The sequence below is a fragment of the Dipteris shenzhenensis genome, chromosome 23 (genome assembly GCF_047967505.1).
Source record: "Dipteris shenzhenensis isolate YYH24624 ecotype China chromosome 23, Dip_SZ_1.0, whole genome shotgun sequence".
NCBI classification, from domain to species: domain Eukaryota; kingdom Viridiplantae; phylum Streptophyta; class Polypodiopsida; order Gleicheniales; family Dipteridaceae; genus Dipteris; species Dipteris shenzhenensis.
The window spans coordinates 5052095-5078922 of NC_141618.1; the positions used below are offsets into that span (position 1 = coordinate 5052095).

Consider the following 26828-nt stretch of genomic DNA (forward strand, 5'->3'; position numbering starts at 1 on the left):
ATTTAATCATGTACCCTATGCTATATGGCAGCCACCATGATGCATGTTTTGCCATAGTATGAGTGAGTTTATGGTTTTCAATCTTATATGAGACAAACGTCTCATGACCGCTTAGAAGTCATTCACTGACTCTAATGTTGTTATATATCATGGGCGATTTATTTCTACAATGGAGTATATGATTCCTTTTTTTTTTTCTCCTCTGAAAAATGGCTAAGTACATTGTACGGGATGTACGGGGCTGAGAATTTTGTAGATGGACCAAAGTGCATTTGTAAGAGTTGCAACTTTACGGTCAATAGATAATTGTTTTTTCAATAGAGATGAGCATTTCTAAAGTGATGAATGCAATATCCAGTATAGATAATGTTGAGCACTTCCATTTTTTCAGATTTTCCATGTAAACGAGACACGACCTATGCAAACATGATGCTGTATTCCCCCCCCTCCCCTTTTCCCCCCTTCCTCAAAAGAAAAAAGAGAATAGAAAGGATGATTGTATCCTCCTTTCAAAAAGAACGGTTGTATCATGCTTCCAAAAGAAACGATTGTATCATCCTTCCAAAAGAATGATTTATATCATCCTTTCAAAAGTCCATAGAAAGGGGGACCAATGTGTAATGAAGGGGAAAAGGGGCCAAGTTAGAGGTCCTTTAGGTGGAAAATGTGGAGGGACTATATAAGTCTCCATCCACTCCCTATTATGTACCTTTTGTGGTGACATCTAATCCTATCTACTACCTTCTCCTTCCTCCTATGTGCTGTCTACTCTCTCTCCCAATCTCTCTCTCTCTCTCGCGTTGCGCGATTTATTTGCTCTCCTGCTCGAGACATATATACCAAGGGCGGAGATTCCACCAGAGCTTTGGTGAGACTTGACAAAGGGCTTTCTTCTGCTGCTGTTCAACAGACTACATTGCCTGGTTTATATGAGAGCATAAATCATTGGTTGACACGATCAGACCTGGCTGAAGCAAAGATCAACAGGAGAGAGCTCAGAAGCGGGCTCTCCTCACACTCTACACCAATCAAGGCAATGCCAAGAGCAGGAACTGAAGCAACGATGGTACGTCAACAGATTGAGGTGCAGAAGGCGGCAAAAGAAGTAAAAGAAACCCCTCAAAAATCATCAATGTTGCCACCTCCTTTGGAAGAATTGGCACTACCACTTTAGATGGAAATGCAACGCCTTTTATGCCAGCACAAGGAAACTTTTGGAATTTTCTAGCATCCATTCAGGCAGCAATGATGCAATAGCAGCAAGAGTTAAAGAGTCTAGCACTAAAATGCCAAGATCTAGAGCATAAAAATGCTCAATTAGATCAAGTTGTGAGCACGCAAGCTCAGGAGATTGGTCACTTGCAACAGAGAGTACATGACTTGGAAGAAAACAAGACCATACAACAGCAAGGGATGCATTCTGTTACTTGGGCTGAGATAGCCAAGGGTGCAAATACAGAGGGGCATGGAAGCAATCAAGAAATCAATAACAAAGAGGTGCATATTGAGCAAGAGATAGATGCAAAAGAATGCATTGAAAGGGAGAAAAGAGCACAAAATATAGTCATACGAGGTATGACAGAAAAGGATGCAGAAACACCCCTGTCACTAGCCAAAGAAATTACAGATTTCTTTCAAGAGCATTTTGCTATGCAGGATGTGACTGTGTTTGGAGCTCACCGGGTAGGAAAGAAGAGGAAAACAAGGATTACCATCGAGCAATAGTGTGTACAATGATGGACACAAGAAAGAGAGCAATTATATTGGATAGTAGCAAGGTGTATCTAAAAGGAACTTCTTATTTTGTGACTGAGGATAGGACACCCAAACAGCAAGAAGAGAGATGTCAACTCTATGAGGCCCGTAAGAAGAGGCAAGAGGCAAGAGAAGGCAATAATCTCTAGGGGTACGCTACCCATGGGACCAAACAAAGTCTCAAGATAATGTTTTGGAATTGCAGGGGTTTCCCTTGGAAAAAAGGGGCAGGCCTTAATGACGTGCTTGAAAATGCTGATATAATCTTTCTGGCTGAGACATGGGAAAGGGACATATGCAGACTCCCCCCAATTCATGGTTACAAAGTGCACTCTCTATGGCAATCAAATGTTGGTAAACGTGGGCAAGGAGGGGTGGCATGCTTATGCAAAGAGCACTTAGAAGACATGGTGAGTATATGCAAAGATGATCCACATAAAAGGTATATATGGATCAAGGTCAAAACGCAGTCAATGCCACTATTTATTGCAGGATGCTATATCCCACATCAAGACTCCCCATTTTATCAAAGGTTTGGTAAAGATGCATCAGATCCATATGGAGACCTATGCTTGGATGTGGCACATTTCAGACTTGAAGGACATGTGATGGTGCTGGGTGATATGAATGCGCGTATAGGGGACACACAATTTCAGCCCCTCACAGAGCATGAGTACAACAAAGAAGAGGAAATGCACATAGATCATAGTTGGTGCCGTCATTCACATGATAAGAAGGCCAATGCACATGGTGACGCATTAACCAGCATGATCAATGGCCTCCGTTTGATCGTGATGAATGGGGCAAGTTTATACCCACAAACAGGGGTACCAACATGCTTCCCACCTAGTGGAGGATCTAGTGTAGTAGATTATGCATTGATCTCGCTCGATGCAATACATCTTGTGACTGATTTTACAATCGGTTCTAAGTACCCGGAATCAGATCACACCCCCCTCTATGTTGAGATGCATATGCCTCGTCAAGCAGAACTTGCAAAGCAAATAGCTGAACATTGGACCTTCCGACTATGCCTAGATCAAAGAGAGAAATATGCTGATGTTGTTGATGAATTAATGAAGGATATATGCAAATTAAATTGGGATGAAACAAGAAGGGTTTTGCTCTCAGTAGGAGAAATTGCGTCAGGCAAGAAAAAGAGTGGTTAAGCATGCAGGAAGGGTCTGCCACAAAATAAATGGTTTGATAAGGATTGCAAAGTGGCCAGGATAAAGTTGAAACTAATGACAGATGATGAGGAACGTAAAAAAGCAGAAAGGCTCTTCCATACACTCACTCGAAGAAAGAAGAGGAAATATTTACTGGAAAAGGAATGGGAAGACGCTATCGATTTTGCTAAAAACCCAAAGGGGACATGGAGACGCACTAAAGGTAGACCAAGAGACATAATAGGGGACTTCACAAAGGAAGAAATGCTGCAATATGTCAAACAATTGTATGTGCACACCCAAGCCCCACCTATGATAGCAGAGATAGTTCATTATAATGGCCCAAACGTCTTTTCATTGGATGATGTGAATGAAGGGCTGAAGAAGATGGCTAATGGAAAAGCATCGGACACAGTGCAATTGAGTGCAGAACTTATAAAATGGACAAATGAATACACACGAAGATGCCTAGTAGGGCTACTCAATGATGCAATGCTCAATGGTTTTCCACCCGAATGGCAAGAGAATTGGATAAAGCCACTTTACAAAGGAGGGAACCGCAATCAACTTACCAATTATAGAACCATAATGGTGAGCTCCACAATGGCAAAACTGTTTAGCACAATAATTGAGTCAGAACTCAGCCTATGGGTAGAGTTGCATAAAAAAAGGGCCATTGGACAAGCAGGCTTTAGGAAAGCTCACAACACTGTGGATCATCTGGTCACTATACGAGTTTTAATGGAGGAGAGTAGGCTACAAGGCAAAACCCTTTTTTGTTGTTTTATAGATTTTAAGAAAGCATTCGATGCGGTGCCCAGAAACAGTTTATGGGAGAGAATGTTGCAGTTGGAAGTACCACACCAACTCAGGATAGCAGTTTTCAGGCTATATGAGAAGGTAACATGCCAACTCAAGGGAAAAAATGGGCTATCAACAGCATTCTACAGCAATATGGGGGTGAAACAGGGATGCCCACTGTCACCTACATTGTTTGGCTTATGCATTGATAGACTAGAAGAATCGGTCGAGGAGACACTACAAGAAAAGAGCATAGACAGCCCTCAAATCTTGGGATATGCTGTATTACTGCTGTTGTATGCAGATGATGTTGTTTTCTTCTCACACACAGCAGAAAAGGTGGGATGGATGATGCATGTACTTCATAAATTTTGTGTGGAAAGTGGCTTTGCTGTTAATGTCAACAAAACAAAGATGATGATAGTCAAAACAGTACAGCCAGCAAACACACCAAATATTATGTACAATGGCCAGCAAATTGAAAGAGTGCAAACTTTCAAATACCTAGGGGTGGATATACCAGCAAATCACAGGTGGAGTGATTGTGTTCAAAGAAGGATTGATGCAGGGTGGGGTAAGTACTATCAGTTTGAGAATGATTGCAGGAATAGTGACACTATAAGATGGGGTATTAGACAAATCCTTTTTGATGCATATGTTGTACAGACAGTGTTATATGGGGTGGAAGTTTGGGGAGGAAGTATCTCAGCATCAAAATGGGATGATATTGAGAAGATGCAAAAATCATTCATCAGAAGGCACTTGGGAATCAAAATTACCACACCCTACTCAATCATGCTTTTAGAGACTGGCACCAAACCAATTGAAATAAGGGCATTGGAAAGAGTTTTCAAATACATCAAGAAGGTCAAGGCCATGGACGTACACAGACTACCAAGAAAGGCATGGGAAGCAAGTAGAAGACTTCAAAAAACAAATAAGAGTAAGATACTATCCTCAGGATGGTGGCTAGATATTCATGGCTGGTTCCAAAGGTGGGAAGTTGCCTCATATTTAGATAGCCCCTCAGACAAAATGGATGAGGAGGCACTGCAAAAAGCACTCCTTGAAGCATTGCATCATAAATGGCAATCAGCTAAGAAAAGAGCTAAGTTTGAATACTATTGCCAACATATTAGTCCCAGCTATTGGAGCACATATGCTCAAGCAAAGGACAATGTTCAAAGATACATAAGCATGCCCATACCTATTAATGTCAGGTGTAATATTGCAAGTATGCGTACCCGTTCTCATATGCTAGAGGTGGAGAGAGGAGCCTAGGGAGATACTTCAAGAGATCGACGAATTTGCCAAATGTGTGATTTGCAGGACGTGGAGACAGAAGCACATGTTTTATTGACATGCCCACAGTATGCTGACATAAGGAAAGATTTTCAGAATGTCGTAGAGAGGCACTCAAATCTTGTGAGCCTACTCACACATGTACATCCTCCTATCTTGGGCACATATGTTGGTAGGATTCTTAAGCACAGAGAACAATGCACGATGTCGTAGGCTATAAAGCAGTGATACTGTGTTACTTTATCGCCCCTTCCTCTTTAGAGGACAGAGACTTCCTTTTTTGTATCTTCTCTGATCAGATGAGGTCCCATGGGTCGTTTTTCGGCCCCCAGAGGACGATAATACAACATTCTATTCTATTCTATATTCTCTCTCTCTCTCTCTCTCTCTCTCTCTCTCCCTCTGCCTGTCATGTGCACGGATTGGTATCTGACGTGTACTAGGTACACAGAACTAGCTCAGGTTAGCCTACGGAGGCTTAGAGCTAGGCAGGCTTGATTCTCGGGTTGAGTGGCAAGGGTACGAACTGTTTATAGGTCTTCGCTATTTTTGGCGCCGGGGCTCGAGTCTATAAAAGGGGCCCAGGGGGTTCAGTTCTCAGTGTGCAGTTGGGAGCAAGTCTCGTTCCCAAGTGCTAGGTCTGATCCTGGATTGTGTCGCGGATGCGCACCTGCATCTTAGCGTAGCCCAAGGCCCAGTGACAGATCCAGGGCTTTACAGCGCCACCTGGTGGTATGGGACACCAGGCTGGTTCGGATCTGATTGGGAGTTCGTGCCAGTAGCTCAGCTCGTGGCTCGGAGGGGACATCTTCTGATTCGGGATCACATCCCGTAGATGTCACGGTTGGGTGGTGAGCAGCCTGCTCAGTTCTGATGTTGTGTGTGGTTGTTTTGCAGATCAGGGGTTTCAGGAGTGCTGGGATGTGTCAGTTGGTATCAGAGCCAACTCCTGAGGTAGGAACTTCTGATGCGAGAATTTTTGACGGATTTCTCCTCCAGGTATGCCCTAAATTTCGAAATCTGTTGCTGCATTTTTGCTGGCTACCTGGGATAGAAGGGGTGGAGAGATATCTGGAAAAGAAAGAAGAATAGGAGAGAGAAAATCGAGATCCCTGAAGGCCTGTGAGAGAAGGCTAGAGGAAGGGGAGAGAGAGCAGAAAAACAGGAGAGAGGGGCGGAAAAGAGCAGCAAGGGAGGCGTGGAAGTGGCGCCTATGATGGTACGGAATAGGCAGGGGCAAAGAGAGGCTTGTCAGCCTGCGCAATAGGCTGAGTACAGCCTGCACAATAGGCTGTGTACAGCCTGCGCAACAGGCTGTCAACAGCCTGCGCAATAGGCTGAGTATAGCCTGCGCAACAGGCTGCGAACAGCCTGCGCATAGGGCTGCGTGCAGCCTGCGCAGGGGGGTGCTTTTTTCGAAAAAGCACCCCTCCAAAGCTGGAGGGGCTTGGCCTTTTTTGGAAGCTCAGCTTCCAAATAAGGCTGCCCTGCACCCTATATAGGTGGGGGCAGGGTACTAGCCTACCCACAAGCAGCCTAAAGCTTCGAGCTTTCCCCTCGAATTCTGTGCCAGCCAGCCAGCCTTGTCCGTACCTTGCCTGCGCCCCTGCCTGCGCCAGCATCGCCCTGCCTCGTGCAGTCTCCTGCATCCGCCCCCTGCTTGCGTCAGCCTGTGCAGCCATCGAAGGCCTTGCATCAGCCCGTACAGCCTGTACGGACTATCTGCGCCAGCCCCTGCACCTGCTGCTTCAAATCCCGACTACGCACCTGTACCTGCAGCACTGTACGGATGCCGTACAGTTATGTCAGCACTGTACGGCCTCCGTCAGCGACCGTACGGCCTGCGTCAGCAGACCGTACAGCTACTCCAGCAGTACGCGCATCTAGTTGCAGGTTCGGAGAGGTCTCGGGATTCGTGGGCTTCCGATTCGCCAGATTCCAGCATCTCCTTCCGTCAGCATCTTTCGGGACGGTTTTCTTCTGCTCCATCCTCCTCTGTGCTTCGTTTCAGTTAGTTATTTCTCTCAGTTGGTATTCAAATCAGATTTCAGCCATGTCTGATGCTCAAAATCCTGAGTTCACCATGGGAGAGCAGGACTTGGATTACACTCCTGTGGGAGAGGAGGATCAGGGTCTCTATGACGACCTGATAACTAAAAAAGCCTTCAGTGAATTTACAACCGCTCTTGATGGCAAATTCGAGCAGGTCAATGCTAATCAATCGGGGTTGACACAGCAACTCCAGGGGATACAAGCAACTCTCACTCCTCTGGCTAGCACTGTACAGGCACTCACGCATGTGGATGCCATGGCTTCGGTGCTAGGCCCGAATATAACTCCAGATCCTTTTTTGGGTGACCAAAAGTCAAGAACAAAGGAGGTAGTTGACACTTGGTTGCACAAGTGGCAGGTACACTTCCAATTCCACCCCTATCCAGATGAGAAAAAGATCCAGCTTGCAGCAGGGTTTATGTCAGGTAAAGCCTTGAAGCCTGATACTTGGACAGATTTTGAGGGCATCTTCAGGAAGGAGTTCCTGAAGAAGGAAGATGACTATGATATCGTTGGCAAGCTCAAGGCCCTCGATATGTCAAAATTAAACTTAACCTTTGAAGTCTATCTTCAAAGATTTAGGGATCTGCAAACCAGGGCCACTAAAATGGATCCAGTAGCCTTGTTAGGTTTCTTCGTGGATGGTTTGCCAGACTCCTATAAGTTGCAGATAAAGAACAACAAGTGCACAACGTTGCAGGAGGCCATGACATATGCACGCATATATGATGATACCATGGCCGGTACCAAGGCAACCACGGTTACCGATACGAGTGGAAAGAACAAACGTAAGTTCTTTCAGCATACGACTGGTATTGCGGAGACGAAGTCTACGGACAACGCCTCCAGGAAAAGCTTAACTCCAGCAAAGAATGGTAAGGCCCGTTTCCTTCGCACTCTCAGGCTCAAGAAAGAAGGCCGATGTTTCTGTTGCGAGGAGCGGGGCCACACAAAGAATGAGTGTCCTAAGCGGAAGAACCAAAAATTGGTGCTAGGACCGAAGCTCCAGGCGGGTCCACGTACCGCAGCCAAGGGAGCGAACCAAGTCACGATGATAGGTATTTCAGTAAATGTCATTACCTGCCTCCTTTCTTGTAATTGTACTTTCAATACTTCGTTGTTTGGTTCCCATGATCTTTTCCGAGTTTATGGAGAAGTTAGGGACCAACAGGTTCACATTCTCTTTGATTCGGGCAGCTCTCACAATTTTGTTAATTACAAATTTGTGCAGAAGATGGGGCTGTCCACAGTACCTAGCGACCACACCTATGAGGTGCAGCTTCCAGCTGGGAAGCAGTTCTGGGAGCGCAAGGTTGAAGCGCTTCCTATCCGGATTCAGGCCTACACGGGAGCTCTCACATGTTATGTTATGCATCTAGAGCATGTAGACTTGTTGATCGGGATAGAGTGGTTTAAAACCCACAATATTCAGATCGGATGGACGGAGCATACGCTTTCTTTTGTAGATAAGGACACCCAATTTTGTATTCAGTGTGATCAAATCCCCCCTTCTCAGGGGCCTATTGTATCTGCGATGCAGCTTCGGAATATATTAAACAATTCTTATTATGATGTCTATCAGTGTGTTTTGATTTCACTTTCTTCAATTGTTGTTTCGGTAATCAACAAGAATGAATTAAGTGTGTTTGAACACCGGGAATTGAGAATGTTGTTATATAATTTTAAGGACGTATTCCTAGCTCAACTGCCGGAAGGTTTACCTCCAGAACGGGCAGTAGATCATCGCATAGACTTAGTCCCAGGGGCTCAACCTATCAGTGTACCACCTTATAGGATGAGCCAGGTAGAGGAGGATGACTTAGCTATCCAGCTTCAGGATTACTTGAATATGGGCTATATCCGCCCGAGTAAATCACCTTGGGGTGCACCTGTTCTCTTAAGAAAGAAGAAAGATTCTTCCTGGAGAATGTGTATAGATTATAAACGATTAAATAAAGTCACAATTAAGAACCGCTATCCTTTACCTCGTTCTGATGATTTGATAGACCGTTTGGCCGGAGCGAAGTATTTCACTAAGATTGATTTGCGTACGGGTTATCACCAAATCCGTATCTATGCTGAGCACATAGATAGGACCGCATTCCGGACTAGGTATGGTCATTACGAGTTCCTCGTATTACCTTTTGGTTTGACCAATGCTCCTGCTACTTTTCAGCAGATGATGAACGACTTGTTCAGGGATTTTCTGGGCAAATTTGTTGTAGTATTCTTAGATGACATCTTGGTATATAGTAAAACGCTTGAGGATCACATAGGACACCTCCGGGTTGTCTTAGTTGTTCTAAGACAGCATAAGCTTTATGCCAAGATGAGTAAATGTGACTTCTTTATGAAGGAGATCATTTACTTAGGACACAAGATTTCTTCTGAAGGTATTAGCATTGATCTGGATCGTATCCAGAAGGTTTTAGAATGGCCTATCCCTCAGACTGTGAAACAACTTCGTTCTTTCCTAGGATTTACGGTATTTCTTCGGAAGTCAGTGCGTGATTATTCACATATCACGGCACCCTTGACCAACATATTGAAAGGTCGTGGACGCAGGTCTACCCAGCCGATCTCTTGGAATGATGCAATGAACAAGGCTTTTGAAACCTTGAAGTTTTCTATCAAGGAAGCACCCGTTCTTGCATTACCCGATCCTACCCGGCCTTATGTTTTGGAGGCCGATGCGAGTGATTATGCGATTGGGGCAGCTCTATTCCAAGAGGGCAGACCTGTAGCTTTCGAGAGTAAGAAGCTAGACGACACTCAGTATCGTTGGCCCACACTTGAGAAGGAACTTTATGCTGTAGTGTATGCTCTCAAGGTTTGGAGACACTACTTGTATGGTTCAAAGTTCCTTGTATTGACTGATCACCAGTCAATTAAGTATGTGTGTGATGGCTCAGAATTGAGAGGAAGGAAAGCTAGATGGGCAGAGCTAATGCAAGATTTTGATTTCGAAATACGTTATCGTAAGGGTTCGTTGAATAGTGTGGCGGATGCCTTAAGTCGAGTTAAGTTTGTAAATGCTTTGTCATTTACGGAAATATCCTCAGACCTATTTTAATCCTTGAGAGGGCTATACGCAACTGATAGTCATTTCAGTTCTTATTGGCAGAGAGTCCAGGATGGGAGCTCCATGGTTGACCAGGACTAAGGGATTGTGCCACCTAGGATACAGGCGGCGGGAGGTCAGTGGATGATTAGGAACGGCTTGCTGTTCCGGAATGAAAAGATTTGTGTGCCTGATGTTCTGGACCTTAAATCCAAGATTCTCTGGGAGTGTCATGATGCTCCTAGTGCGGGACATCCAGGAATACATAGGACTCTGTCTCTTGTGAAGCATACCTTTTATTGGCCTAAGATGCGTGCATTTATAGAGAACTATGTAGTAGGTTGCCGGGTTTGTCAGGTTACTAAGGCAGAACGCCTTAGAAGCGCGGGCTTATTACAGCCTTTACAGATTCCAGGTAATAAATGGGAAAGTATTTCCATGGATTTTATTACTGGTTTGCCTCGAACGTGCAAGGGTCATGACTCTATTTGGGTCATAGTCGACCGTTTGACAAAAATGGCTAGATTCTTACCTACAAGATAACTATTTCTGCTGTTCAGTTGGCTCACGAGTTTGTGGACCACTTGTTCAAGCTGTATGGTTTGCCATCTGACATAGTCAGTGACAGGGACTCAAAATTTACAAGTAACTATTTGGACACTTGTATTTGAGAAGTTAGAAACTACTCTAAGTATGAGTTCCTCGGATCATGCACAATCCGATGGCAGTACAGAGAAGGTCAACCAGTTGGTTGAAGACATGCTTCGGGCATATGTATCTAAGAGACAGTCTTCATGGGAAGATTATCTACCCATGATTGAATTTGCTTATAACAGTGCAAAGCATTCTAGTACAGGTTACAGTCCTTTTATGCTTATGTACGGGTTTCAACCTAAGTCACCAGTTATGGTTGGATTAAAAGGGATTCAAAATGATGCTGCTAAGAATTTCTTGCTAGATATGCAGGAAATGTTGCAGTTTGCCAAGGAGTCTATTAGAAGTGCCCAAGATCGGGATAGATTTTATGCTAATAGACATCGTTCACCCAGAGAGTTCTCTGAAGGAACGATGGTATATTTGAGAATTCCTAAGGAATCCAAGAGCCTAAGTACTGGTTTGGTTCTGAAATTATCCCCCAGATACTGTGGTCCTTTCAAGGTCATTAAAAGAATTGGACCAGTTGCATATCGACTAGAATTGCCTCCTGATGTTAAAGTACATCCAGTCTTTCATGTCAGTAGACTGAAAGAAGTATTGGGTGCAGATGATCAACTTGTTTCTCCTCATGAGATTATAGAAGTTACAGATTTGACTTTTATTCCTCACGAACTTGAATCTATTCTTGAATTTCGTGAAAGACAGATTCGAAATCGTACTATCACGGAATACAAGATTAAGTGGAAGGATCGTGTTGAGGAGGATGCAACATGGGAGACATTACAAAACCTCCAAAGAACATTTCCAGATTTCTTAGCGAACTCAGGAGTGAGTTCTTAGAGGAGGGGGAGTATGTCATGTGCACGGATTGGTATCTGATGTGTACTAGGTACACAGAACTAGCTCAGGTTAGCCTGGGGAGGCTTAGAGCTAGGCAGGCTTGATTCTCGGGTTGAGTGGCAAGGGTACGAACTGTTTATAGGTCTTCGCTATTTTTGGCGCCGGGGCCCGAGTCTATAAAAGGGGCCCAGGGGGTTCAGTTCTCAGTGTGCAGTTGGGAGCAAGTCTCGTTCCCAGGTGCTAGGTCTGATCCTGGATTGTGTCGCGGACGCGCGCCTGCATCTTAGCGTAGCCCAAGGCCCAGTGACAGATCCAGGGCTTTACAGCGCCACCTGGTGGTATGGGACACCAGGCTGGTTCGGATCTGATTGGGAGTTCGTGCCAGTAGCTCAGCTCGTGGCTCGGAGGGGACATCTTCTGATTCGGGATCACATCCCGTAGATGTCACGGTTGGGTGGTGAGCAGCCTGCTCAGTTCTGATGTTGTGTGTGGTTGTTTTGCAGATCAGGGGTTTCAGGAGTGCTGGGATGTGTCACTGCCTTTCCTCTTCCTCTTCCCCTCTCTCTCTCTCTCTCTCTCCCTTCTGCTCCTCTATCCCCCTTTCTCCAAATCTGTCCCTACCCCTTTTCTACTTTGGTATCAGAGCTTTGACTCTGGCACCTTTGCTTCCCCTTCACCCTTCACTCCGAATCTCAGTATTCGTTACGCCACTTGTGTGAAGAACATAGCCAACGCAAGGTGTTGGTAGACAACCAGGCCAAAACGTGCAATGCGACTGGCAAGGAATGGCTGGTCGTTTCTTGTGTTGCTGATGGCAAGGAATAGAAGGCTTTTGGAATGAAGGGCTTTCTCAAACAAAGTCTCCACGAAGCAGATGGACACTAGACCTTGAAGGCCAATGATTCACCTCAAGCTGTTCACCTCGAATCTGCTGCCCTCAGCCCTCAAACCCGAACCAAGGTCTATACCCACAACAGTCCATTAGAGCCCGTCCGTCACACGCCTGTCCGTTAACACTGGAGCCAGCGTGAACCAAGTGCCGATCTCAGCCTATTCTGTTAGTCGGTCTTGTGAGCCATTCTGTTCGCTGTCGTGACCATGTCCTTTGTCAAAGCGCCTGTGAGCCGTGAGCCTCGTCATGACATGGCCTCATCATGACATCGCTCGTCGTGATGCCAGTCTGCATCACCCGCGCCACTGCCGCCTGTCGCGATGCCACTTTCTGTTCCCTTAGACTAAGGTCTAAGATCCTAACTAGGGTAGCTAACTAGGGTTAGTCTTGTAGGTTAGGTTAGGCTAGTTAGGTATAGTTAGTGGGGTGGGTTAGGATTGTAGTTAGGGGTTAGGTTTAGGTTTGGTTAGCTTGGGCCCAGCTTAGGTTAGTACTAACTAGGGTTAAAAGGACGGTTGGTTTAGACTAAGTCAGTGTCCTAACTATCTTACCAGTCTTAGGTTAGGAGTCCTAATTGTCCTAGGTGACTTAGGGACTCCCCCTCCCAAAAAAAAAAAAAAGGAAAAAAAGGAAGAAAGAGGGTAAACAGTTCACTTTTCAGCCTCTTTTTAGGGGCCTTTTACAGCCTGTTTGGAGCCATTTTGGCTCCATTTCGAAGCTTCTTCGACGACCTTTCTTCTGAGCCTCTCCATCGACATTTTCGTGTTTCCGCGCACTATCTCAGGTGCTCATTACGCAAGGTTTTGCTATCCATTTCTCCTTGCCTACATTCGAGCCCCTCTCTTCAGGGCCAGTCACCATGCTACTGAAGCGTGCCCCTCTTGATATGTTGCATGACACTGATGAGGCTGCTCAGTATGAGCAAGTGCCTGCGACAGTGGCTGCATCCATTGGTGGTACAAAGGTTCCTTCCACTTAGCCTCTCTTTCTTGCATCTCGGGAAGCGCAGGCAGCGCAGCTCTGCAGGCGGCTGTGGTTTGCAAAGGATTGGCTAGGCCACCATCCTTTTGCTCCCAACTGATGTTGTTGTAGGGCCCCAACATCTCTCTCTCCAGCTCCTAGACTATGCATATGCCAAAATTCAAATCAACAGCTTCCTCACTATCTCCTCTTTACACTATGGGCAGAAATACCTACGCAATGTAGGGCTCTAGATCCTTGTCCAAGCTCTTGATAACAATAAACCCTTCGTGGTAGCGGGAAAGATCCATCTGTGTGAGGGTTGTGAGGTCCCCCATGCCTCGGGGTGTTCTAAAGAGCTGTAAAGAAGCTTCCAAGGCTTAAATTATGGAGTGAAGCCACTGGCAATAAGCTTGTCTAAGAAGCCTATATTTTGCATCTTCAAGCATTGGTGCCTAATCTCTTGTTTGCTCGGGGAAGGATCATTGTTTGATAGGCCACATTGGTGCTAGTGTGATGGGTGCCATTGAGCTGAACCCACAGGTAGTTGGAATGTTTCACTGGCGGCTTTCAATCTCTAGTGTACCAGTCACCGGAGCCCTCCCACGTGTCCTCAATGAAGCAAACACGCAATGGACCAAGTAGTTGCTAACAAGACCTGGTTCACACCAAAATTCAACTTGCAAGTGAGTGTTTGATGGAGCTCCAATATAAATGCTTAGTGAAAATACGCTACCACCTACTTCTCAGCTGAGATGTCAATACTCACTTGGCACCCCATATACTGCTGTTTGACATTTGAGATCCACGTAAGGCCAAGGGCCTCTCTCTGGATGTGAGAACTCTTCGCCTTTATGTTAGGGGAAAGGAGATCAATGCCTTACTTGTGAACAACCATATGAGGAGGCATCAGGGCTTGATCTAGGGCAAGTTTTTGTAAAGAGGCACATGCACAATTTGGATTGTGCATATAAAGGGCATGTTATTTATTTTAACTTGTATGTCATAAATGTACTCGTTTAATGCTATATTTTATTAAGAGGTATGGGGAAAAATATGGAGACTTTGAAATCCTTAGTACCCATATGGGAAGTATGGGTCAATACTGGTATAGCTTGTCCGAATCTACAATCTTAATAAGTCATCACATAAGAGATAAGGGTTTGGTAAGTTGCAGGTTTCTTCATAACACCGCTCGATGTTGTTAGGTGGCATGTAATGAATGGACAATAGAGTTCAGTCTATTTGCATACAAACAAGTTATTGATTCAAAACATTTTGTACACATTGCTTTAAACTATGATCTTTTCATGGCTTTTAGGCCAGCTTTTTAAAGTCTATTGGCCTTGGTTTATTGTTTTGAAGCTTGTTGAATCATGTTTTAGGTGGCATGAATCTCTAAGAATGAAGGTCTAAACAAAAAGGAAAAAGGAAAAAAGGAAAAAAGGAATAAAGAATGAAGCTGAAAGCTTCAAGTTTCATGTGTTTTACTTGATTTTTAGTTTCCAAGTGTGGACGATTGATACCAAGTATGTGCACCAAAACACATTTTTGGGAGCCACGGAAGAGGGGCAGGGGAGGTTTCACTTCTGGGAGAAGGGCTATCTTTTTTAAGCACACTGTTGGATGTAGCAGTGAGTATATCCAAGTATTTGCTAATCTTTTAAAGTTCAACATTTTGGAAGTTCATAAGGCTATAAAGGGTTGTTCTAGAATGATGAGGAGTCAATGAGTCTTATTTATTGTTTCTAGATCTCACTTTTAGATTGGCTTATACTCATTAACTAGATTTCTTTACTAGGCTGTATGTTTCATCAAGTTGAGAAAAGGCATGGTAGAATTGACAATATAGGATTATTTGGGACAACAAGTTTCATTAGTAGGTGGCCGTCTCATCGAAATCAAGAAATAAAATTCTTTGTGATAAGATTCATTAGTAGGTGGCCGTCTTATCGAAATCAAGAAATAAGGATATGATTTTTAAAAACTACATCAGGGGTAAGATGATCATACAAAAGAATAGGCTAGTTTGCCTATAGATTGTACATGCTAGAAGATACTATCTGCATCTGACAATATTGTGAATGCATGTAGTAGGGGTGAAGTGCAAACAAGCAATAGTTTTGGAGAAAACGCCAACTTAGATGTGTAAGATATCCATGGTCTTGGTAGGATGGCACAAGTTGCCTCTCTTGGTGCAGCTTAAGGATTCACTTATCAAAGCCAAAGAAGATCCCTACCCTTTGAAAGGGATAAAAATTGTATATTTTATTTTAAGTATTATTAGAATTTTGAATCAAAGATGGATTTAGTCCAAGACAATGCGTATTTCGGATTTGACATTTCCAAACATGCTTTCTTTCCAGGCATTGCAATTTTAATCTAGCTAATAAAGAAAACGCTATGGTTTAGAGAACTGGTCAAAGGTTATGCCTCCTTATCATCATAGTGCAAGTCAAGTGTTGAGGCCCCAATTGGTTACCTTGACGTCTTCCCATTCCCCTTTTGTTTGCGATCATAATAACTACTGTTCTAGACCTAATGCACGTTCTTCATTTTGATTCTATCATTGTCATCAAGCTTGATTTTTTTACTCTTCAAATAGCGCAATAAAATGTAACATCCCCTCAACATGCTAATGCAAATATATATAAAAGAAAAAGTGGGAGCCTAGCAACATGTGAAGACTACACTCTTTGCAATCAACACAAGACAAGGACAACGACAAATTTAGAGGATTCACACCTAGCAAAAACGACATGTTAGACACTGTCCCATGAAAGAGACCTCTATTAAGCATGAAAAAAACCTGCAAGAACAAAAGCTTATAGCGGAAGTACATCATGATACTGTTAAGTGACATTACTTAAGTGAGTGCAACTAGTTGTAGAGGATTTAAAACTAATCAAGAGGAAAAAGCTGCTAATGAAAGTGAGTGATGAAGGTGTCCCAATCATAAAAAGAAACACCTAGAACCGGTCAACAAAAAACCTCAGTACAAACTAGAGAGAAACCAAGGGAGAGGCTGAAATTGCCACCTTGCTCCTACTATAGACTTTGAGAAAAAGGGAGAGCCCCTCCATTCCCTAAGAAAAATATCCCTCCTGGCAGAGGCTGCCCGGAAGGAACCTTGCATGGTCGCCCAACTGGCCATCAACAGATGTATGGTATTAGTCCATATACTGGCCATGTGGACCTAAGATCCATCTGATGCCTCTATGCATGTGGCTCTCTAGATATGCCATGCTGCAATACTCGCCAACATCTCCCAAGAGGTATCCATAGAAGCATGTATAGGTCTGAAGGGGGAAAGGGGAACATCATCCAGAGAACCGTAGCCAACTAAGTGTCGTCGAACCAAGATAGCCCAAGAAGAGTCCTGCCTCTCAAAGAAGCCTGAGACCCCGAAAGAGAAAGCCGAGCCGCTGAACCCCATGTCATGTAAGATCTTAGCAATTGTGTGTGTAGTCCCATAAGCAATGATGAATTGGCTCCTCAGCAGACCTGCAACAAGGACAAGTAGAGTCTGCCCAAACCTGGATCTCCATAGGTTCACTGCAATCCCTCCATGAATAGACAACCTCAGGTATAGCATGAACTAGAATGAGAATGTACGAAGGTTTGACTGGGGCTGGGTCCGGAATGAATGAGGGCCCCTCTTGATCTGCAGGTGGTGAAGAAGCATGAACCCTAATGAGGGCCAGTAGGAGGTACAGAATATGTGGCTAGTGTCGGGTTATTACGAGGCAGTACCAAAGGTACACTGTGGAGTATTACGAGGAGTCGCGGCAGCAACAGCTTTCTTATGCCTTTTCTTCTTCTCTGGGCAATCTCTAGTAAAATGCCCAAATATCCTACAAACCCGACACTAGTCCTGCCTGCTTGCAATCTTGACTCTTTGTCGAAAAAGAGAGCTATCCGGACACTGGAGCATGATGTGATTATCGGTAATGTTAGGGCAAGAGACAATGACCCTAACTCTAGGTACCCCATCAGATCTGATCGGCTTTGCTGTTGAAAAGGGCAAACCAGGAAGGGGGGGGATCTCAGTGACTGAGTCCAAAAGTAGCTTTGATGGTGGCAAGGAGCCGATGGTACACCTAGGGCAAACCTGTATGTCATCTGCCTATCCTCCTCTACAGGGTCGAAACCGAGAGAGAAGGGCTCGAAGAAGATCCTTGTTCCAATAATCTAATGTCAGTGAGGTGCGACACGAGGCCCTCAGATAAGGCTGCAAGCATCCAGTCCCTAGCCTAGGATCTAGAAGGGTGGGACCATGGGTCCGTGCGAAGAGAGTAGTAGAGCTCTCCAGCTCCACGTCTTTTTTGCGATTGTAGCAGCTAGTCTTATGAGAAAATACATGTTCTTGCGGCCAGTGGAAGTGGGTGAGGATTGACTAGAGGGGTTGCCATTCGTCAACCAAGGATGAGAGGCTGATTCAAACCAATCAAAGATCCGTCCATTGTTAGAGGTTAGGGGGGCTGAGAGGCTAAGGGTAGAAGTTGAGATGAGGGAGAGGATGAAGTCTGAGAGGGAAGAGAGCTTGAAAGGGAGAGAGGTTGAGAGGTAGAGGATGAGGGGAGGGGGGCTGAGGGAGAGGCTGAGAGGGGGGGAGGATGAGGGATAAGAAGGAGAGGCAGACAAGAAGAGAGGCTGAAAGGGAAAGAGGTTGAGAGGCTGAGGGTTGAAGGGGCTGAGGATGAGAGGGGCTGAGGGAGAGAAAGAAAGAAGAAAGAAAGTTTATTAAAGTCGCCGGAAGAACGATGGGTCTATGAGACTCTGAAAAACCTGGTTATCAACCACCTCACCCTATTCATATATCCAAGGATGGAACAAAGAAGAGAACTCCAACGTGGGTCAAAGTTATCAGCCAAAGCTTGCAAAAGCTAAAATTGGTTGTGAACTACCATCCCTATTTGAAACGTTGGTATATATGAACACACACATCAGTATCTGGATAGCTGTTTGTGGCGATCAGCAAGGTAATGAAGCTGGCACAGACTTGCCTCATGGAGGAACGGGCATTTACTAAGTGGGTGTGGGCCAGGCATGGATATTTTTCATGACCTTTGTGCTCAAAAGTGACCTAATGGAGGCTTGAGTCCTTGGATCTTTCCTTTGTACAGTAGGTTGAGCACCATGTTTAATGGTATAGAGAGATTGTTTCAAGATTTTTGAAAAATGAATGCAAGCTAGGATCACTTCTTGTGTAGGAATCTTATGTTGTGGTACTTATAAAGGCAACTTATGTGATTATCTGAGGGCTTGTGGGCTACAATAACTTATTTTATCAGAGAATGAGGTGTAGAAGTCTGCGAATCAATCTTTCTGCAGCCATTCTTATGTTGTGTGTACTTTAAAAGTTAACTTATGTGATTATCAGAGGGCTTCTGGGCTGCGATAACTTACTGTATTGGAGAAGGAGATGTAGACATAAATGCAATCATTAATGAGGATACTTTAAAATAGGATTGTCCTTTTGAGTTTCATAGTGTGTAGCTAGTTAAGATTCCGTTGGAGGTAGATAAAGAGTATGGATAAGGGTATATTGAAGAAAAAAGTTGATTTTTTTTTTCCCTTTCTGCAGTAGTTGCAGCACCATGTTTAATAGTACAGAGAGAGTGTTTCAAGATGTTTGCAAGCTAGGCTCAATTCTTGTGTGTTATTATGGCTAGGTATACATATAGAGATCTGATGATTGTTCTTTTAACTCTGAAGTTAGGGAAATTGTGTAAGGATCGGTAAGCGAGTCAATTTGCCTTGTTTTGTAGGAGCTTAGTGGCATTGTTCCAATGAAAGACAAGCAGACCATAGTCAAAACAGCAATAAAGAAGGTATGCCTACAGGCTAATATAAGTGCAGAACATGATGCAGGTTTCTAAATTGGTTGGATTTCTTATACTTTTATACTTTTTCTTAACTGTCTGGTGAAATTGACATTGTAGTTTCGGATAGCAATTCAACTACAGTTTGATTTCCATCGTGCCATATACAATTTGGGAACTGTTTTGGTGAGTTGCACCTCACATATATTCTCCATTACATGTGTCTCCACAAGCATATCTGATGCTGATTTGCTTCTTTTAGTTGCTTGCATTAGCTGAGTATAAGAGTAACTTTTTGAACTTATTTTTTCCCAGTATGGATTAGCAGAGGACACATACAGAGGCGGGCGAAATGTTTCTACCAAAGATTCAGAATCACCAGATTTGTACAGTCAGTCAGCCATCTACATAGCCTCTGCACATGCATTGAAGCCTGACTATCCGGTTTGTGTAACCTTCCATGCTTTTCTCAGTAGTGTCCTCAATTCCCTGGTCATCTCCTTTCTTTTTATGGTTTGTTTCCCATAAAACAAGGAATAGATTCAAACTTTGGACTGTATTTCTCTGTCCAGCTTTAGGAAAATTTGAGCAGATTCTGCTTCTGAGATATATCCATCCAAGAATCGAAGATGTGTATAACTGGTTGCTCCAGTATGTGTGGGTGTGTGGATTTGTATGTGTGAGAGCATATGTTTATACTATGGTCTACACCCACCGTTGGGCGCTGATGACGTTAGTGGGAATGTCATAGTAGCTAGTCCCTGCTATGCGTGATGGAGTTTATGGTTTTCAACCTTATGAGTGACTATCATGAGTTTGAAATTGCACTATGTTGTGTTTTTAGAGGATGAGTTTGGGCATGTTCCTGGACTCATCTAGGTATATGCTTTTGCCGTATTAGCGGACATGCAAATTTCACCTTGTGAAAGTTTTTGTCCGTGTTGCGGCCTGTTGGTTTTGCGATAACCACTGTTGGGTGCTGATGACATCAGTGGGGATGTCATAGTAGCTAGTCCATGCTATGCGTGATGGAGTTTATGGTTTTCAAACTTATGAGTGACTATCATGAGATTGAAACTGCACTACATTGTGTTTTTAGAGGATGAGTTTGGGCTTGTTCTTGGACTCATCTAGGTATATGCTTTTGCCGTATAAGCGGACATGCAAATTTCACCTTGTGAAGTTTTCGTCCATGTTGCGGCCTGTTGGTTTTGTGATGATTTTCTATCTTAAGGTGCGTTGCCCTATCAGCTAGATTTAGATGCTGGTCTGGGAGAGACTAAAATGAAATCGTTTAGTCTTCACAAGCAGTTGTAGATTGAACGAAGAGATTCTAGACTACCTCGTGATTATCCTTCTCCTTTAGTGCTAGCCTTCGTCATGGTTGAGTCTGCCCTTATCTCCAGAGTGCCGACAAAAACTCAGTACGAAGACTTTGTATAACTGGTTGCTCAAGTATGTGTGGGTGTGTGGATTTGTATGTGTGAGAGCATATGTTTATACTAATGGTCTGCACCCACTGTTGGGCGCTGATGATGTCAGTGGGGATGTCATAGTAGCTAGTCCTTGCTATGCGTGATGGAGTTTATGGTTTCAACCTTATGAGTGACTATCATGAGATTGAAATTGCACTATGTTGTGTTTTTAGAGGATGAGTTTGGGTATGTTCCTGGATTCATCTAGGTATTATATACATACATAGAACTGCTTTTTGAAGAGGCATCCATGAAGTGCTATTGAGTTGCTGAGTGTCTGCATTAGCTACGAGACAGTTGTGTGTCAGCTACACAGAAAATTCTGATGCTACAGAGTTGTTGTCAGGGGGACAGCTCTTATTCTCCTAAGTGTATTTAATTGATCCTGGTGGGAAATGGGGCAAGATTGGCCATTACTTTACAAGGGAATGATCTAGGTACCAGAGCGTAAGGCTGTGTAGCAGACCCAGGTTGAATGCTGTTATTCCAGGTGTTGTGTCTCATGTGGTCATGTGGCACATTTTGTTTTGTTTCTTGAATGGTACCTTTAGTATCCCTACCCTTGATGTAGACTATTCCTTTCTTTCCTTTTTCAGGAAAAGGGTGTCTCTATTAACTGATAATAACCTCGACTGCACAGTATTCAGGACATAAGCCGTTGCAATGCAAGCGGGAAGTAGAACGTGACAAGAATAAGATAAGAGCGATGCTGTGATGCAGGGTTGCTTTGACAATGGTTCTACATGCAACAAAGAGTGGGATAGGTCCGTCTTCATGGAAGTAAGAGTCTTTGGACGTCTGTGTGGCCCACTCAACACTGGAAAGCAATGAGCCTTCCAAATGTGCTAGGCAGCTAGGGTGCCAACCATCTCCAAACTGTAATCAGACGCTGTAAAATACGAGTTGAACTATCCAATCGTCTTCTACTCCATCTCTCCATTGGTTTGTGATGGCCCTCTCCCCCTCTTGTAGCGCTTCTGAGTTCCTGCACTCTGTCTCTGAGTCTGCAGTGGCAAGTCCATAAAGGTCATCCTCTCTGGTGATGAAGCTTCCCCAAGATAGGTAAGGTCTAGCTCCAAGACTGGCCTGTGTCAGTCTTGATGAGGCTGTTGAAGAGAAGACTCTGTGGCCTCCTATCTTCAACAGATGAGGGATTTTTTCATAACCCTTGAGTCGTGAATTCAGTGAGATGTGGGAGCGAGCATTTTGTGATTGTAGCTTATATCAACTTGAATGGTGTGAAGATAAGGAAATGAAGCGATAGATATGCTGCAGCTGTTGTGCTCCTTCAACTCTGTTGATAAGTAAATGTGTTTTATGCTATGTCATTTTAAACCTTTGTCAGGCAGTTCTAACATCCAGCAATCTGATTGTGCAGGTATACAGAAGTGCATTACGGCTTGTGCATTCCATGGTATGTAGATGCATTGTTTTTTTATCACAATGGCAGCCCAGTAATGTTCTTATCTTTGCAAAGGAAACAGCTCGATTTCCTTGGCATTAAATTGTTGTGAAGCAATACAGGATTGGGCGGAACTAACATTATCCCCTTTATGATCCAGATATAAGATATCATTTCCAAACAGTACATGGAGCAGGTCTTCCGCTGTTTGTCCAAGTTTCTTTAAAACAACCTGCAATATCCTGAGCATCTCAGATGATGCCCCAGTCTTGCTTCAAGTCTTTTCATAAATTTAGAGAGCTTATGGAGCTCATACTTGGATGGGCAGGATTCTTTTTGATGTAAGAGATGGAGGACAAGTATCCCCTAAGAATCCTTGGAATAATTTAGAGAAGCCTTCAAATATCTAACATGTCATGTATGAAGCAATATGTAGCAATTATACTTACTGAAGATCGATAGGCCACATGTATAATCACATTTTTATGTAATGAGCATTCTCTACAATATCGTTCTTCATTTAGTACACATGCTTTAATCATTCATGCATATACAATATTCATTGTCTATAAATTCATCGGTATCCTGTGTCATATGTGCACAAACACCACAATTACAGAAAGAAGAGAAGGGTGAATGTCTATGATTTTGTGGTGCCCTTCACACTCAAGTACAGGTAGATAAAAAATGCAGAGACAAATAAATTACTGTAGAATATGAAATGGCAATCACTGGATACAATACTCTCCTAGTGATGGAGGGTGCACATGCTGGAAACTGCAGCAGCTAATGGCTGTGTACACACAGTGATCCATATAAGAAAACCCATAACATGAGGTGTGAGGGACAAGCCACCTGCGGCTTCATATAGAAGCTAGGATTTCAGCCCACCCTTTGTAGCACTAACACAATTTGCCCAATCAGTACACATCAAACCACGTGGATCGATGTAAGATCTCACTGGATTGCTGCCCTAGAGCATGTGGAGTGGAGGGTGCATGCCCACCTGACATGCGGCAAAGCCACCCACAGCTGACCAGTGTAATGGTACCAAGTGGCCCTATCCCTTCCATCCATAAGGAATGTATGCGAGAACATGCCAATCTAGGCCCTAAGTTATAACCATCTAGGCCCTAAAATTAACCTACAACAACCTGTACTCCTCCTGCCCCCATTCTTCTTCCCGCCCACCTCCCTCCTTCGCCTTGTGCCTTGCTGCCCCTCCTCCTCTTCCGCTTTCTTCTCTTTTCTACCACCTCTTTCTTCCTCATCCCACCTTCTTTCCCAATCTTCTGCCCATTTTTGGTTCAGCCTCTCTCTCCTAGCTTTCCATCCCCTCCCTTCTGGTTTTTATTTTACCAGCCCTTGGACTGGCTGGTTAGCTCCAATGGTGACTTGTTTGGGCCAGGCCCCTCATTCATTCAGCCATACCTTGGGCTTTGTTGGGGCTGTTTGTGGCCCTTGTCACCAACCTTGTCCTGTTTTGATGCCCCTTGAAGGGCCTTTTCTTAGCCAGAGCCTTTGTGTTGCTATTAGGCGGCTTAGGCTGCTTTGACTCCGCCCATAGACCTAGGAGAGTCGTACTGACCCTAGACCCCTTGGAGTACCTAGGCACTTCCACCCCCCCCGGCACCCCCTAGGTCACTATAGGATAGAGCGAGAGTGGGATGCATTCTTGATCTCTTGCCTTATGACTCTAGCTTCGAGATTGGGTTAGGCAAGTTTACGCTTGAGGGTTGCGAGGTTTGGGTGGTCACCATTTACGAAAGGAAGTCTCTCTTTTGTAGCTTACCTTGCTTGAGATTACTTGGGCCTTGGTAGAGTAGAGCCCTACCATGACTTGCCCATATGCATTGGTGCATGTTTTGGTATAGTTTTTGAGGTCCCTATGATAGTGGGCTTCACTGCTCTCTAACAATGGACTACCAAAGATATGCTTGATTGTGGAGGACCTTCCTGAGGAGGTGATGCTAGAGACCTTGAGTGGCGAATTGATTTGTTAGCAATTGGAGGTCTTAGGCCTACCAAGGTAGTGCCTATGCTGTAGGCTATGGGCCACCTTCCTGTGGCATGTCCTTCTGTAGGTAGAAGAGGTGTCACCTCCTAGGGGATAGACCCCATTCCTTTGTGGACTTCCCTCTCGATAGGAATCTTGGACCAACCTTTCTCCCAAGGGCACCTTGTAGTCTCCCCTCAAGCTCAAAACGCAATGATGTTAATATGATATGCAAATAAATCTGAGCAGTCTTTGATGGTGTTTGTGCCTGGATGACTAGAGATGAATTGCATTAAAGATGCCATGGAAAAAAACTCTGTATGCCGTGTCCAGATGATGTCGAGGGCATGAAAACGTTTGGAGATCCCGATATGATTGAGGAGAGTGGCATGGGTAGGAAATATTTGGTTAGACGGTGTCTCGTAGGGAAGCCACTTACACGAAGCTCAAGCGGAAGAAGAGGGGCGGGGATAGTAGATACAACAGTGCACCGCACTAGGAAGAAAGTGGGTTCTTGATCACCCGAGAGCTTTAAAAATGGCAGGCTGAGGCGTTGGGCGCACACGGGAATTTTTGATTGCAAGCAAAGCGCTGCCTGACATTTGTAGTTGGATCTGTATACTTTGTGAGCTTGTGAAGGGCATCGTTGCAATTGGTAGTGTCCAACCCAAGCAATGTCCACGTGGTTCACCGTTTCGTCAAGTTGACCTTAGGTTCATCTTCATATGTGCCCAACGCTTGTGGACAGTCTGGTGGATCTCATACAGAGGGGTTAAGTAGATGCTTTTGTCGGGTTTGGGAATTTCCATCGATCATAGTCGGAATCCCGTTTTTCCGTCCATACATTGACGGAATTGGATGAAACTTGATGGAAAACTAGTTTGGAGTTGCTTTTAAGTGGGCTTTGCTGTCACAATGGGACTTGGCGTCAAATTAAAGCCATTGGGGAGCGTTGTACACAGAAGTTTGGACCAAGGAGCTCTCTATTTTTTTAAGCACTTGGTTTGTTTAGGTTCTGGAATTTCCTTGAGTGTTTAAAGTGTGGGTTTGGTTATTTTCAATGGTTTAGTATTGCATATATTTTCGAGTTGGCAGATTGCAGTTGTGATTTGGGAAGTTGTTCTGATAGTTTGGTTGTTTGTAAGTATTTGGGATTATACCTGCATAGGAGGGTTTTTGGAGTTGGTGCATGCACTTTGAATTTCAGATTTGAGACACTGTAAAAACAAAAAACCCAACCAATCTAGACAAAGTTAAACCTTTTAGATCTAAGACTATGGATAAAGGCAAAGCTATAGCAATGGAGGTTGAAGAAGAGGCCTCTAGGGTGGATCCCGTAGAATCGGGAGTCCGGCCGATCCAACAGGTGTCGTGCCTAGCGGGCCACACACTATCAGGTAGGATTGCTTTACTAGAGGATGCTTTACAATAGATTTTGACTCAACAACTGCAAGCAAACTAGGGCAATCCAAACTTAGAAAAATGGTTCATAGTATGTCTACAAGACCATCTCGGAGGATAAAGGAAAAGATCCAATGGAGCTTGAAACCAATGTTCATACGGTCGAACCCTGGAGGGCTAAGATACCTAATATTGCCAATTATAGACCAGAAAAGTATTCTGGTTGGATGACTGATCGTAGCTCTGATGTCATAGAAGCCTAGTTGCACAAGTGGGAAGAGGCTTTTGCCATTTGTGAAATCGGGAATAACATGAAGAAAATCCGCAAGGCCACGCATATGTTCAATGAGGCATGGTGGATTAAACAGCAAAGGGATGGGGTGGCATCCACTACCTGGGAGGGGTTTAGAAAAGAATTTAGAAAACATTTCTTACCTCCTGACGAAGCATCCTGAGCTTGGGATGAATACATAAAACTTCGTCAGAGAAATTTGTCAGTGGCTGAATACACTAATAAATTTAGAGAATGTGTAATGAAAGTTTATCAATCTCTTTTGCAGTTGGTATAAGTAAAGGATTTTATTTTCGGATTGAATGATAAATTCAAGTTGGAAGTTCTAGCTAAGTACCGGAACTCTCTAGATGAAGCAATCATCATAGCATTGAACTATGAGGATACCAAAGGTAACAAGCCAAGTGGGTTTATGCAAGCTGGGATTCGGTATGAGTACCTGAAAAAGAGTGGGTTCAAGAAGAAGTGGGTTAGTAAAGGGAGTGTCTCACAGGCTAGTGGCCAAGCCAAGCAAGCAAAGCCAATAGAGACTCCTTCGAAACCAAGTACCACCATAGGGGTGAAAAGAAAAGTAACTCAAATGGCAGCCAAGGCTTGGTCAAAACCTTCTTTGACCCCAGATCAAAAAGAGAAAGCGAGGAGAGAATGTGAGAGGATGGAGAGTGAGAGAGAGCAAGAGAGTGAGAGCTGAAAGGTTGGAAGCTGAAAGCTGAGTTGCAATAGAAGAGTGTGTAGAGTACAACTCAATGAGTGAGAGATAAGGTTTTGTCCTAGTGACAAAACCTTAGTAGTCACTAACCATAGTTAGTGAACTAACTGCGGTTAGGGGAAAAAACCTCTTAAAGAGGGAAAAGTGCCCCTAACTAGCTTATTAAATTACGCTGACTTATATCTATAATTCTAACACCCCCCTGCAGTGCCAATGTCATGTACAAGGCTGATCAATCA

At 44.1% G+C, this 26828-nt stretch overlaps 1 protein-coding gene across 1 annotated transcript in view; it reads left to right on the forward strand.

The window, feature by feature from the left end:
• The window catches only part of LOC147886900 (protein HLB1-like), a 63238-nt gene that overhangs the window by 15121 nt on the left and 21289 nt on the right, over positions 1 to 26828 (forward strand). The window contains exons 8-11 of the mRNA XM_087394349.1: positions 19261 to 19323; positions 19435 to 19500; positions 19630 to 19758; positions 22168 to 22203. Coding sequence (XP_087250475.1) covers positions 19261 to 19323; positions 19435 to 19500; positions 19630 to 19758; positions 22168 to 22203 — 294 coding nt within the window. The remainder of the gene's footprint in view (positions 1 to 19260; positions 19324 to 19434; positions 19501 to 19629; positions 19759 to 22167; positions 22204 to 26828) is intronic.